Source organism: Leptonychotes weddellii, chromosome 14 (genome assembly GCF_054177405.1).
Source record: "Leptonychotes weddellii isolate Sample4059 chromosome 14, ASM5417740v2, whole genome shotgun sequence".
Taxonomy (NCBI): Eukaryota; Metazoa; Chordata; class Mammalia; order Carnivora; family Phocidae; genus Leptonychotes; species Leptonychotes weddellii.
The window spans coordinates 70974657-70989460 of NC_138382.1; the positions used below are offsets into that span (position 1 = coordinate 70974657).

Sequence of the window (14804 nt, forward strand, 5' to 3'; positions counted from 1 at the left end):
CGGTCATCTGCAAAATCAGATAGCTCTGTTTACAGGACAAAGTGTCAGCTGGGTTCACTCTGAAGCCAGTAAGCATCACTGAAAAGGAAATATTAGAAAACCAGGGGAGAGTGTCAGCATCCAGACTCTTCCCTCTGTCAGCTGTGCAAAGGGCCCCTGAGGGTCTTGGAGCTTTACTTTCAGCCTCAGCCTAACACTTAGCCTGTCTTTATTCCATGGCAATTGGGTGACAGAGGAGAGGCACTTTGGTCCTGTGTAGAGAATTGTGGGGGCTAATACCCCATCTCCTCCAGTTTTCATTGATGGGGTACCTCTTCTCCCCTCTTTCTTGGTGTTCTGGAATCCCAGGACTTCCATTTTTAAAAACTGTTCAATAAAGGTGAATTACTGAAATTATTTAATGAAATTATTTAAATGTGATTTAAGCTTTATTTTTCACATGATAAATTAATAAGCCAGGAAAGTTCTATCAACAGATCACTTGTCCTGATTTTGGGGTTGTCACCATGTGCTCTAGGTCTTCAAAGTGAGTGAGGGGCGCCTGGCTGGCTCAGTCGGTTAAGCGTCTGCCTTCGGCTCAGGTCATGATCCCTGGGTCCTGGGATCGAGCCCTTCATCGGGCTCCCTGCTCAGCAGGAAGCCTGTTTCTCCCTCTCCCACTCCCCCTGCTTGTGTTCCCTCTCTCACTGTATCTCTCTCTGTCAAATAAATAAATAAAATCTTAACAAAAAAACACAAAGTGAGTGAGAGAAAGATCTGTGCTAGACAGGGAGATTAGGATCCTGGCCAAGTAGGATGAGAAGTTACACCAGAAAACACTGAAGAGAGCGGCTCGGTCTCTTAGCCCCATGCTCTTACCACCTCTCAGTGCATCTCAGATGCAGTCAAAGAGCCTAAGCTTTGACATTGGGCAGCCATAGGTTCAAATCGAGGCTCTGTGTTCAAACCCAAAACATTAAAGGGCAGATCTCTTTGAACTTCAGTTTTCTTATCCATAAAATAGGCGTAACAATATCTATAATGCTAGAGGCTATGAGAAAAGAATAAGACAGTAATATAAAATACCAAGCCCAGTGCCTGGCATATAGTAGGTACCACAGTGACTTCTAGATCTTGTTCTTGAATTGTAAACTGTAACTCAGAGCCTCTCACTTTATAGATGAAGTTTAGAGTTTAGGTTTTTGTTTTGCCCAGATACATTCTCTTATCTCAGTAATCCAAATGTGATAAAAAAAAAATAATAGTGTAGCACTCTGCTAAGGCTCGCTGCACAGTATCATTTATTTTTCACAACTACCTTGTTGGGGAGGTACAGGTATTATCTATCCCATTTTATAAATTCAGAATGTAGGAATCAGAGACTTAACTATGGTTACAAAGCTAGTCAGTGGCAGAGTTACGGATTCAAAACCAGCCCTGTGTGTGGCTTTAATTCCTATCCTCTAAAGGGTCAGTGGGGGCACTCCATCCCCACTTTGCAGGGATGACGGTGATTTGGTTGCTTGGGACTTCCTCCCCAGCCAACAACCCTTACCTGTGTAGTTCTTCATCAGAGGGTGAGTACTTGGCAGTGACATCAGCCAGCTCCCCAAAGATCTGTTTGCTATAAACGGTGAGGGAGGACAGCAGGATTAATTCCTGCCAGGTAGAGCTCAGGAGGCACGTGTAATCCTTGATTGAGAGCTCGCAGAAGAAAGGCAGTTTCTTGATCCAGGCAATCTGCCTAAAGAGCAGCTCATCAGCCAGGCGGCAAAGCAGGGCAAACAGCTCTGCCTGAGTCACAGCATACCTGGGGGTAGGGACAGTGAAAAATCACTTCCAGTGGCCAGAGGGGGAGGATGGGGGGGGGGGGCAGAGGGAAAGGATACTCCTAAGAGTAAAAAGGGTCTCTAGCAGTGGGCTCCTTGTCCTTGATCATGGGTCTCCAGCTCCATTCAATTCAGTCTAATGATAAAGGGGCAGGACTGGGGCCAGCAGCAAGCTCAGGGCTGGAGAGGTGGGTTTGGTGAGAAAAGGTTGTAGAAAGGAAAGGAGGCTTGGAAATTTGTGCAATTTATTAGGGAATATGACTTTTAATGTTGGTGTCCACTAGTGTTCCATGTGTCAGAGAAAATTCCATCACTCCTGCACTAGTTTTGGCAACGAGAGCTCCTGTAGGGCGGATCTGGTGCCCACCCAATACAGGGACTGGCACAGAAATGAGCCAGAGGCCATATGACTGAAAGAGAAGAGAACATGTTCAGAAGATTTTCCTGCTCTCATTGCACCCCCTGGTGGTGAGACTTCAGAAACTAAAGTTGCTCAGCCCCTGTAAGCTACTGCTGAATGGAAGGTACAGGGCATTTCTCATCTCTGGGCTGGATGAGACAGGGTCCCAGTTTTCTTTCTTTCAAGGCCCCTTGGCATGACTCATCTCCACACCCCCACACCCAGATTTATAAAGATTTTGTGTGGCCTTCTTATAAGCAGATCTTTGAATTTCCTCTTCTGATATTGGAGACTAGCTTAAGAAATCTCAGGATATATCCTAGGGGGTCTAAGCTTGATAACAAACAGCCTATGCCTCAGGCCAAAGGAGTAATGGGTGCAGCAACTGGTGGGCCTAAAGGCTGAACTAGTATCTACTTAGTAGAGCTGACAGAGGATTGACAAGAGTATTCCTTCCACCCACTCAGGTCTGCACACAGCGCACATGGCACCAGGCTACCAATGGGCACACTGGCTAGGGATGCAGACAGTCCACAACCAGTTAGTGCCTTGAATGCCTTGTTAATGAGCCTGGACTTGATGTATAATTATTCCCAGAATTACAGCTCATCTCTGGCTCAGAGCCAGAGAAGCACTCAGACCACCTCAGGGCCTGGCTTACCTAGGCCCAAGCAGAAACAAAAGTCCTTTAATCCCAATTCCATAAGGACTGATAAACAGCCCCAACTCAGAAAAAAGATGCTCAAGAGAAAAACAAGGGACTGCTGACTTCAAAGATAAATACAGACTTTGTCCTCTGATGCTTGAGCCATTACTCAATATCCCCCCTTGACTCATTCCAAAGCCTAGGGTATTAGTAGCCAGGGATGAAGGTGGGTGTGGGGCAGGGATCATTTTGAAGTTGCAAGGGCTAAATGGGGTACTCACCCATCTTCAATCAACATGGGTGTGCCCAGTGGCTCCAGGTCCTCGGCTGACACCAGCTGGTGAATCAGACTGTATGACTGGGGATCCAGGCTGCGAGCTTGTGGGGGCAGGAGTGGCGAGTGGGCGGAATAGCTAAAAAGGTGCGGTATGTATTGATAGTGTGGAGGCACAGACATCCCCATGTACTGCTCCCTGAATGCCATGAATCCATTTAGTTCCACAGACCTACTGAAGAGAAAAGTCTCATGTCAAGCAGAACCATGGCAGGTCTACTGCCTGCTCAAGATGGCTAAGGTGTTTTTTGGCCATGCAGTCTGTCCTCATCAGGGACATAATTAATGGTTACATGCATGTCTCCCCCACTAGACAGGGACTCTCTGCAGGTGTCTGTATGTGTGATTTATCATTGGACACCCAGGACCTGGCAAAATAGGTACTAAATAAAGAGTGGTTGAATAAATTCTTTGTATAGGTGTCACATTTGAAGAGATTTTAATGGATACTCACAGACTATGATCCACAAAGGTGGGGGTATGTATTTTTTTACTGCTAGGAAAACTAAGGCATACACAGGCTAAGGGCCTTGCCAGGCCATAAAACAAATCCAGCACCTAGCAAGGAATCTGACATGGAATCTGGCAAGGAATCTGGCAAGAACTCCCTAAACATTTAAAGGAAGGAACAAAAAAGGAACAATCAAACAAATAAAAGGTATAATAAAATACCAAGAGAAAGGCAGATTCTTATCTTCTTCCCTTTCCTGGAGAAATCTAACCATTCTGTCACCTAAAACAAAAATCCTCTGGCTTTACCTAGATGTGTTTCCTGTAACAGGAGTTGACAAACTATAGCCTATGGCCCATTTGGTAAATGAAATTTTAATGGAACACAGCCACATTCATTCATTTACATAGTCTCTGGCTGCTTTTGCACTATAATGGTAGGGCTGAGTATTTGAGACCCAGACTGTGTGGCCTGCAAAGCCTAAAATATTTATTATCTGGCTTTTATAGAAAAAGTTCATCAATCCCTTTCCTATAAGAAAGATTTCTGCAAAAAGGAAATCTACCCTGGTAGCTGATGGCTACATTTTACACCTAATGACTAACTTAAGGTAACATTCTTGAACCAAGAGTCTCCAAGTTGGTATTCCATGATAGCAGCAAATTTAATTAGCTTAAAATTTTTCAGTTTCTTAAAATTTATAAAGTGAAAATCTTCACTCTTGCTGAGACAGAGAAATGAGAACTTAATTCAATATAGTCCATGTGGTTTGTTTTATTTCCATGATAAATATGAGAAAAGAGCTACATTTAAAAATGGTATTCTGTTAGGTAAAGAACGTATGGGCACAGACAGCAGCTGTATCACTTTATTAGCCTGCAGAAGAGACTGCTGACATTTTCAAGGTCTTTAATAAAAAGTAGGCTGTGAAATGCTGCTTTGTGTCCTCCTGGCCCCTACCCCAAAGACTGAGGGAACAAGAGTACAATGGCTGAGACAGACTGGCCAGGAATACCCAGCCCAGACGTTCCTTGTGGGTCTACTCTTTGGGTGGTCCCTAGACGATGCTGGGTTTGCCTTGAAGCTCACCTGGAGGACAGTGTGGAGCCTGGTGAGGGCTGGTTGCTCTCTGAAGCCCTGTTCCCAGGGGAACTGTGGTCGCTGTCACCATGGTTGCTCCAGTGATTGGCCTCTTCCTCAAATTCCTGCCCAGACATGATCCTTTCGATCTCTTCCTCTGATATCTTTGACAAGGAATTGACACATGTTAGATTGGGTGCTCAGGATATCCTCTGTTCCTTCTTTAGGACCAAGAATTCATTTAAACCTCACAAAGATTCCCAGAACTCTCTAGAGAGACATCCAGATTCCCTCTCCTCCACCTCCATACTCCAGGGTCTCTCACTAACCTTAGGACAGCTCAGTTGCTTGTTTCCCAGCACCATAGCTCACTATGGCCTTCCTCTTGTCCATTTACCCTCCTCTCAAGCCACAAAGCCTTCACGTTCTTCACGTTCTTCAACACTCTTTCTCTTTGAGTCTATTCTTCCCTACCCCTGAAACACCACTCTTCAAGAACAAACTCCTACTTGCCTTCTAAGACCCAATTCAAATGTCACCTTCTTTGTGAATCCTTCTATCACTACCTAGACAAAATTTTAGGTCCTTCTTCTATCCACTTCTAATTCTGTGTATTCTGAGATAGGCAGAATAGCACAGTGATTAAAAGGATGAATTCTAGAGTCAGACCACCTTTGTTCCAATACAGGCTCTGCTACTTTCTAGTTGTACAATCGTAGGCAAGTCATTTAAGTATTTGAACTTAAATTCAAAATCTGAACAAAAATTATTTGTGTGGTAGGGAAAATAATAGTATCCATCTCATGGGATTGTTGTGAGGATTAAATTAGTTAATACATTATCACATGGTTAGAAAAGGCCTTAACACATAGCAACAATTATGGAAAGTTGACAATATCTTCACCATCATTATTGTTATTTTTATAGCACTTATGGTAATATATCATAAAAATACCCTCTATCAGACCTAAGGCTATGATAGAATCCAGAAAAAAGTACTCAAAGAATGCATGTTGGATAAATAAACAAATGTTCACTTATTAAGTACTGTCCATGAAACTTCACATGGATTTTCTTAGTAAGAAAGATATTCCCAAGCCTACAGAAGAAATAAGAAGAAATTTTAGCTCAGACAAGTGAACTGACTTGCCCAAGATCACACTGTATGCCCATGGGTCAGGAGGAGTTTGAGGAAGAGGCCAAAGTACCCAAGTATTCAGTCCATGGCTCTAGCTACCATCCCATAAAGGGAGTGAATAAATACATCTTCTATAAAGTGTTTAACCCAGAGTTGAAGCCTAACTGGCTAAACTCAGCACAGAATGAGAGTGAATAGGAAGGAGTAAGGGCCAGATAAATTTTTATTTCTTGTTCCTATAGAAAGCCTGGGAGGACATTTTCTCTCAAGTCTGTCTGACTCAAACCTGCATGACTCTTTGTTCCAGCAGCCTGTGAAGAAACCTTGAGCTGCTCTGATCATAAATACAGGAGGCATTTAGAATTGGAAGCCAGCCAGCACATAGGACTTGGAGGGAAAACAAGAAACATTTAACTGGTACAGAAGTTGAGTGATTGGTCTTAACAAACTTCTATTTGTATACTTAGAGGGGCAGTCTTTCTTTATTCAGTAACATGTAACAAAACAAACCTTTTCTCTTAGGGATCTTTAGAACACTGAAATCTCAGATTTAATAAGACATGTAAAGACAAAAGACGCCATCAAACTACAATCCATCTACTGAGACCCTGAGAAGCAGCCTCAGTGATGGTAGTGAGAGCAATACCAGAGCTTGGAGGGCATGAAAGTACTTGAGCTAGGTGAAAAGAACCAGTCCTGATAAGCCAGATTATTCCAGCTGGGAGCCAAAGTTGGACTGCATCTGTCTCTCCATATGGGTCCCAGAGGACACTGGGCAGTCACTGATGCATTAAGGGGATGGAACATATTAGGAGGGCTTGTATCTAGGTTCAGATCTCATCTGTCATTTCCTAACTGGGTGCTTACTGTTGGGCAAGTCACTCAAGTTCTCTGAACCTTAGTTCCCTCACACAGAAAATGAAGATAATACCACCCACTTAGTAGTTTGGGCTCCCTCTTAGGGTACAGAACTGAATCAGACAGACTTGAGGTTAATCTAAGATAAAGTGATGAAGTGCACAACAGGTACTCAATAAATCATAATTCTATCCCTAATTTTTAATTATAATTAAACATAGTTAAGAACGTGGGAGATCACAGCTCTCTCTTCTTAACACTACCTAAAAAAGTAAGAGACAAAAGGAAAATTATATGCTCAGTATCAAAAAGTCAAATACAATGACAGATGAAATAGGTTTCTCTGAGCATCAGCTCCCTCCATTCTAGAGAGAACATAAAGTCTAGAGACGTAAGCGACTGAAGATCCCTGCCATGGTGGGAGAAGGGTACTCAAAAGACACTGAGTAATGCTGAAGAAGGTTTTTCATTCAGGAAATGCTTAAGAATTCTTTCCAACAGATAAACTTTCTACTGCATCTAAATATAAAAAGAATGACTACAAATAAAGGCCATACATGAAAAGCCTACAGCTAACATTATACTCGATGAAAAACTAAAAGCTTTTTCTCTAAGATCAGGATCAAGGCAAAAATGTCCACTCTCACTATTTCTATTTAACACAGTAGGAAGTCCTAGCCATTGCAATTAGACATGTAAAAGAAATAAAAAGCATCTAAATCAGAAAGAAGTAAAATTATTTCAGTTCACAGATGACATGATCTTATGAATAGAAAACCAAAAAACTATTAGAACTAACAAAAGAATTCAGCAAAGTTTCAGGATACAAAAGCAACACAAAATCAGTTGCATTTTTATATACTATGAATCTGGAAAAGAAATTAAGGAAACAATCTCAGTTACAACAGTATCAAAAAGAATAAGATACTTAGGAATAAACATAACTAAAAGGATGAAAGACTTGTACGCTGCTGAAAGAAATTAAAGATATAAATAAATGGAAAGACATCCTCTGTTCACAGATTAAAAGACAATTATTGTTAAAATGTCCATACTATCCAAGTTGATCTACAGATTCAATGCAATCCCTATCAACATTCCAATGGCATTTTTTGCAGAAACAGAAAAAAACAATCACAAAACTCATATGGAAACCCAAAGAACCCCAAATCGCCAAAACAATCCTGACAAAGAACAACAAAGCTAGAGGCCTTACACTTCCTGGTTTCAAAACATATTAAAAGTTACAGTAATCAAAGCAGTATGGTACTGGCATAAGGACAGGCCTATAGACCAACGGAACAGAATAGAGAGCTCCAAAATAAACCCACACATATATAGTCAACAGATCTTGACAAATCTGCCAAGACAACATAAGAATAGTCTCTTCAGGCGCCTGGGTGACTCAGATGGTTAAGCATCTGCCTTCAGCTCAGGTCATGATCCCGGGGTCCTGGGATCGAGTCCCGCATCGGGCTCCCTGCTCAGTGGGGAGCCTGCTTCTCCCTCTCCTTCTGTTGCTGCCCTTGCTTGTGCTCTCTCACCCTCTCTGTCAAATAAATAAGTAAAATCTTTAAAAAAAAAAAAATAATAGTCTCTTCAACAAGTGTACTGGGAAAGCTAGATATTCATATGCACAAGAATAAAATTAGATTCTGTTCTTATACTTCATACAAAAATCAACTCAAAATGGATTAAAGACTTAAATGTAAGACCTGAAACTATAAAAGTCCTAAACGAAAACACAGAGAAAAAGCTTCTTGACACTGGCCTTGGCAATGATTTCTTGAGTATGATATCCAAAGTACAGGCAATAAAAGCAAAAACAGACAAATGGAATTACATCAAACTAAAAAGCTTCTGCAATGGGGCGCCTGGGTGGCTCAGTTGTTGAGCATCTGCCTTCGGCTCAGGTCATGATCCCGGGGTCCTGGGATCGAGCCCCGCATGGGGTTCCCTGCTCCACGGGAAGCCTGCTTCTCCCTCTCTCACTCCCCCTGCTTGTGTTCCCTCTCTCGCTGTGTCTCTCTCTGTCAAGTAGATGGATAAAATCTTTAAAAAAATAAAAAGCTTCTGCAAAGTAAACAATCAACAAAGTCAATAGGAACCTAGAGAATGAAAGAAAATATTTGCAAACCATTTATCTGATAAAGGTTAATACCCAAGAGATATAGGAAATTCCTACAACTCAACTGCAAAAACCCCAAATAACCTGATTTAAAAATAGGATGCCTGGGTGGCTCAGTAGGTTAAACGTTTGTCTTTAGCTCTCAGGTCATGATCCCAGGGTGATTGAGTCCCGCATTAGGCTCCTTGCTCAGCGGGGAGCCTGCTTCTCCCTCTGCCTGTCGTTCCCCCTGCTTGTGCTCTCTCTCTCTCTCTCAACCCTCTCTCTCTCTGACAAATAAAAAAATCTTAAAAAAAAAAATAAATAAAAATGGGCAAAAGATTTGAATAGACATACCAAAAAAAAACTTCTCCAAAGACATGTAAACAGCACAGCCAACATGTATATGAAAAGATGCTCAACGTCACTAATCATCAGAAAAACACAAATCAAAACTATAATGAGGTATCACCCCACAACTATCCAGAATGCCACTGTCAGAAAAAACAGAAAATAAGAAGTACCACAGAAGATGCAGAAAATTGGAACCCTTATGCAATGCTGGGTGGGGATGTAAAGTGGTGTGGCCACTATGGAAAACAGTATGGAGGTTTCTCAAAAAATTAAAAATAAAACAACAAATGACCCAGTAATCCCACTTCTGAGTATTTAACCAAAAGAACTGAAACCAGGATCTCAAAGTGATATCTGCCCTCCTACATTCACTGCAGCATTATTCACAATGGCTAAGAGATGGAAACAACTTAAATATCCATTGACGGGTGAATGGATAAACAAAATATGGTATATACATACAATAGAATATTATTCAGCCTTAGAAATCCTGGCATATGCTACAATGTGGATGAGCCTTGAGGATATTACGCTAAGTGAAATAAGGAAGTCACAGAAGAACAAATACTGCATGATTCCACTTAAATGAGGTATCAAAAGTAATCAAACTCTTAGAAAGGGAAAGTAGAATGGTGGTTGCCAGGGACTGGGAGAAGGGGAAATAAGGAGTTGTTGCTCAATGGGTATAGAGTTTCAGTCATAAGATGAAAAGGTTGTAGAGATCTGTACAAAAATGTACATATAGTAAATAATACTGTACCATATACTTAATTTGTTAAGGAGATAAATTTCATGTTACATGTTTTTTACTGCACACACACATAAGAACACATATGGATATAGACCAAAATAAATTAATTTTTATTATAACATGAATAAAAATGTTTGATTTTCAAAAAAGAAATGAACACAGCACATACCTACAGCCTGAGTGAGTGCATATATGTGCTAGGAAATTCCCCATATTTCATCAGCATATGTCTCAAAACAACTATGAATTTGTCTTTCTCTCATTCCCTCACATTCAACTGGATAAATCCTATCAATTTTACCTATTAAATCTCTCTTGAACCTAATTCTCTCCCCTTCAAATTGTACTATCATTGTCCTACTTAAAACCACTATCTATATCTATCTATATCTATATCTCTTGGCTGGACTTCTGTAAAACCCTTTAAACTGCTTTTTCTTTGCTCCCAGTTTCACGGACACTTACCCAGCTCTTCACAAACCATTTCTATTGCTAGAATGATCTTTCTTTTTTTATTTTTATTTATTTGACAGAGAGAGAGAGAGAAAGAGAGCAGAAGCAGGGGGAGCGGCAGAGGGAGAAGGAGAAGCAGCTCCCCACTGAGCAGGGAGCCTGATGCAGGGCTCAATCCCAGAACCCTGGGATCATGACCTGAGCAAAAGGCAGACCGCTTAACCTATTGAGCCACCCAGGCACCCCTTTCTTTTTTTTTTAATTGTAATTTTATAATTTCTTTTTAAAAAGATTTATTTATTTATTTTAGAGAAAGAAAGAGAGCACATGGCGGGGGGCGGGGGGGAGAGGGAGAGAGAAAATCTCCAGTAGACTCCCTGTTGAGTAAGGGAGTAGCTCTCAGGTCATGATCCCAGGGTGATTGAGTCCCGCATCGGGCTCTGTGCTCAGCAGGGAGCCTGCTTCTCCCTCTCCCACTCCCCCTGCTTGTGTCCCCTCTCTCTCTGTGTCTATGTCAAAAAAATAAATGAAATCTTTAATTAAAAATAAATAAATAAATAAATAAAATGCCAATCTGACCATGTCTCTCTCTCTACCTAGAAGCTTTTAGTAGTTGTCTCTTGGTCCACACCAATAATCCTTGAGGCATGGTCTTACTCACTAGTGTGCTGAGGGACTCACTTATTGGTCCATAAACAGATCCAATTTTCTACCTTTGTGAAGTTCTTCTGTTGGCAAGTAAGAACAAGTTGGCATAGGCTGGCCCTACAAAGGCTTTACCTAAGAAGTTATAATCAAAGATAGCTGAAGGCCGTTCTTTAGAGAACAGATTCCAAACTCAAGGAATCTGCCTTATCTTCTGCCACTCCACTACATGTGCCCAGCACTCCAGCCTGACTGCATCAACTTCCTATGATTCCTTAAAGATTCATCTCGTGGTCTTTTTAAAGTCTGTTCTGTCTAGCAGTAATAGAAGATATGTGGCTCCCCACCCCTTCCCCAGCATAACTAATTCCTCCTTTTTCCTTCAAGACTCAGTTCAAACTTTACCTTCTCTAGGAAGGCTTCCCTGAATGTCTTCAGTTCCCAACCACGGCTCCAATTAAAAAAAAAAAAAAGAAGAAGTCCTTCCTTTCTGTACTCCCTGGGCATCCCCTGTTACCACTCACTATACTCTGATGTCTGTTTACACATCTGTCTCTCCCACTAGACTGAGTTCACAGTACAAAGGACCTGCCCACAATAAGTACTTAAATATTTGTGAGATTGAATGGGTATTATCATTCCTAATCTACAAGTAAGGCAATGAACTTTCTGCTGATATATCTTTAGAGACATTGAACAGCAAAGTAGTCTTAATGATTTCTGCCAGGTTAAGTTATCGACAACCTTGAGTGACTGACATAAAAAGTCCTCTGGATGGTTTAGAACCAGAATTGGGTTCACTTCCTGTGAAATCCTTGGGAACGGTTAAGGGAATCACAAGAAGAGCTTTAATCATTATGTTACATATTTAAGATTTTCAAAGCACTTTCATAACCAGGCTCTAAAAGCAATTTTATGGGAATGAAAGCAAGATGGCTCCCCCCATCAGGAGATGAGAAGATCAAGGTAAGTAGCTACAGGAACACCAGAAGCACTGGGCTTCCAGGATGTATCACAAAAGACTGAGGCCTAGAACTCACCTGGACGGGCCCAATGCTCTTATTTCGGCCTCCAGGCATGCCATCTTCTCTGATTGCTGGAAGGAAACATAAGTCAAGACGGTCAAAAGCATACCCACAGAAATCTAGGCACAAAAAGAGAACTTACTTGGCCAAAAGCACGAGGTAATAATTGGTGAAATCAAGATCAAAACAGAGGTCTTTCTGGACCCGAAGTATATACTCTTTCCATTATTCTAGGCTACGTCATAGGCAACAGATACTTCTGGGCCCCCAGGGCAATGGACACATACTGCACACCCTGCATGCATTTAATATGCTCAGCAAAGGTGACAGCATTATTAATAGTCCTGTGCACAGTTACAAATATCCCACCAGGATGATGCATCTGAAGGCTTCAGTAAATTCAAAGAGAGGGATAGAAAGAATATTTCCATTTTTAAAGAAAGTATTTTTTATTTCCAGGCTAAGTTTGAGTCTAATTTACAGGATGAGAAGAACAAATTTTTTTTTTTTTAAAGATTTTATTTATTTATTCATGAGAGACAGAGAGAGAGAGAGAGAGGCAGAGGGAGAAGCAGGCTCCCAAGGAGCAGGGAGCCTGATGTGGGATTCGATCCCAGGACCCTGGGATCATGACCTGAGCCGAAGGCAGACGCTTAACCATCTGAGCCACCCAGGTGCCCAAATTTTTTTTTTAATTAATCAAAATTTTGATCTGATTCGTTTCTCTCTATATAAGCAGTCAGTAAAGGGGTGCCTGGGTGGCTCAATCAGTTAAGCATCAGACTCTTGGTTTTGGCTCAGGGCATGATCTCAGGGTTGTGAGACTGAGCCCTGTGTAGGGTTCTGCACTGGATGTGAAGCCTGCTTGGGATTCTCTCTCTCCCTCTTCCTCTGCCCCTCCCCCTCAACTCATTTGTGTGTGTGTGTGCGTGCCTGTGTGTAGAGTACCAAGAGATGAAGCTGGATGTTGGAGAGGCCAACTGGGGCCAGATCATAGATAGCCTTTAATGTTAGGGTAAGAGTATGGACTTCAGCAGAGGAAGCTGAGGATAAGATGGAATGCAGGGGATGGATGTGGTCAGGTCGGCATTTTCGAAAAATCTTTGTGATGGCCTCTGTAGAGGCTAGCTTGGAGGAGGCAATGTTAACAACAGAAGATAAGCTAACAGCATCATGAGAGTAAGCTTTGCTATATATACATATATATATATATATATACACACACATACACACATATATATGTGTATATATACATATATAAATAATATACCTGCTTCCAGAAAAATTAACATGAAGAATCTAGAAAGTTCTTGGGGCAGGGTTGAGAGTTCCAAGCATAACGCTCAGTTCCTGTGGTAACTGAAAGGCTAACAGGAAGTTCATTTTCCTTAAAGCAGACATCATCCTTGGTATCCTTAGAAGATTACACATTTCAGAATTAGACGAGCTTGGGTCTAAATCCAGTTTTTGGGGCGCCTCGGTGGTTCAGTCTGTTAAGCGTCTGTCTTCGGTTCAGGTCATGATCCCAGGGTCCTGGGACCAAGTCTCGCATCAGGCTCCCTGCTCAGCGGGAAGCCTGCTTCTCCCTCTGCCCCTCCCCCCACTTGTGCACGATCTCTCGCAAAAATAAATACTAAAAAATCTTTTTAAAATAAATTAATAAATCCAGTTTTTGCCTGGTCTGTGTAACTACAGACAAGTTTCTTCACCTCTCTGAACCTCAGTTTCTTGAAGAATAAATGGGGCTACTGGAACCTATCTTATGGGGTATTCTGAGGATCACATATAAAATAACATAGCTAAAGCACCAAGCATAGGGCCTGGCACATAAAGTAGGTATTCAATAACTAATACTTCCCTCTACCCAGCCTCTTTTCTATGTACACAGTAATTAAAAAACCAAGGTTCCATTCCCAGCTTTGCTGGAGCCTTAACATCTTCATCTGTGAAATGGAGACAGCATAGTCTGTTTTACAAGGCTGCTATGAATTTGGAGTGGGAAACATACACAGTTTATATTAGAGCCAGATGCATACTGGTTTTTGTTGGGAGCTCTCTTTCAACCTAATTTCAAGTTCTAAAAATCCTTAAAATTCCCTCTCTGCTGTTCTAGAGTCAATGACAGTCTTCAGACACTTCCATTTCCAGTACTGAGTTCTCTATGTCTTTGCTTCAGCTCACAGGTGCAGAATAAAGATCTATCATCAGCAGATCCAACACTGAATACATTTTACTTGATATCTCACTCTCACTGTCTTGGAGGTGAGGAAGGAACTCAACATGTTTTTCTTTTTTAAGGGCCACAAATCTTAAAGATTTACAACTTACCAATTTTTTGTTCTGATATTTAAAAGCTCGTGTTGTCTCTCAACCCCCCCCTTGGACTAAGGAAACTCACACATGATGGACATGTACTGTGTTTCAGTTATATCTTGGGTAAAACAAACCCATGAGGGAAGTATCAGTATCACTCCCATTGAGCAGATGAATGTAAGGCTCAGAAAAATGAAGTACTTTGTTTACAGTAACAGAAACTAAACAGCAGAATCAGGATTGGAATCCAGACTATTAGACTAAGACCAGACTTCTTTCCACAACTAGTTTTTCCCATAGTGTGTCTGTATACTACTGGAGAAACAAAATTTTAGGTGGTACATAAACTCTTAATTATAGGGCGCCTGGGTGGCTCAGTTGGTTGAGCGACTGCCTTCGGCTCAGGTCATGATCCCAGAGTCCTGGGATCGAGTCCCGCAT

At 41.5% G+C, this 14804-nt stretch overlaps 1 protein-coding gene across 5 annotated transcripts in view; it reads right to left on the minus strand.

Moving 5' to 3' along the window:
- The window catches only part of NR6A1 (nuclear receptor subfamily 6 group A member 1), a 223575-nt gene that overhangs the window by 15352 nt on the left and 193419 nt on the right, over positions 1-14804 (minus strand). For 3 of the 5 annotated variants that reach the window (XM_081803574.1, XM_081803572.1, XM_081803576.1), the window contains 4 exons: positions 12066-12121; positions 4729-4883; positions 3136-3363; positions 1535-1789 (listed from right to left, as the gene is read on the minus strand). In XM_081803574.1, the coding sequence (XP_081659700.1) occupies positions 1535-1789; positions 3136-3363; positions 4729-4883; positions 12066-12121 (694 nt within the window). The remainder of the gene's footprint in view (positions 1-1534; positions 1790-3135; positions 3364-4728; positions 4884-12065; positions 12122-14804) is intronic. The other 2 variants (XM_081803575.1, XM_081803573.1) reach the window with 1 other exon arrangement.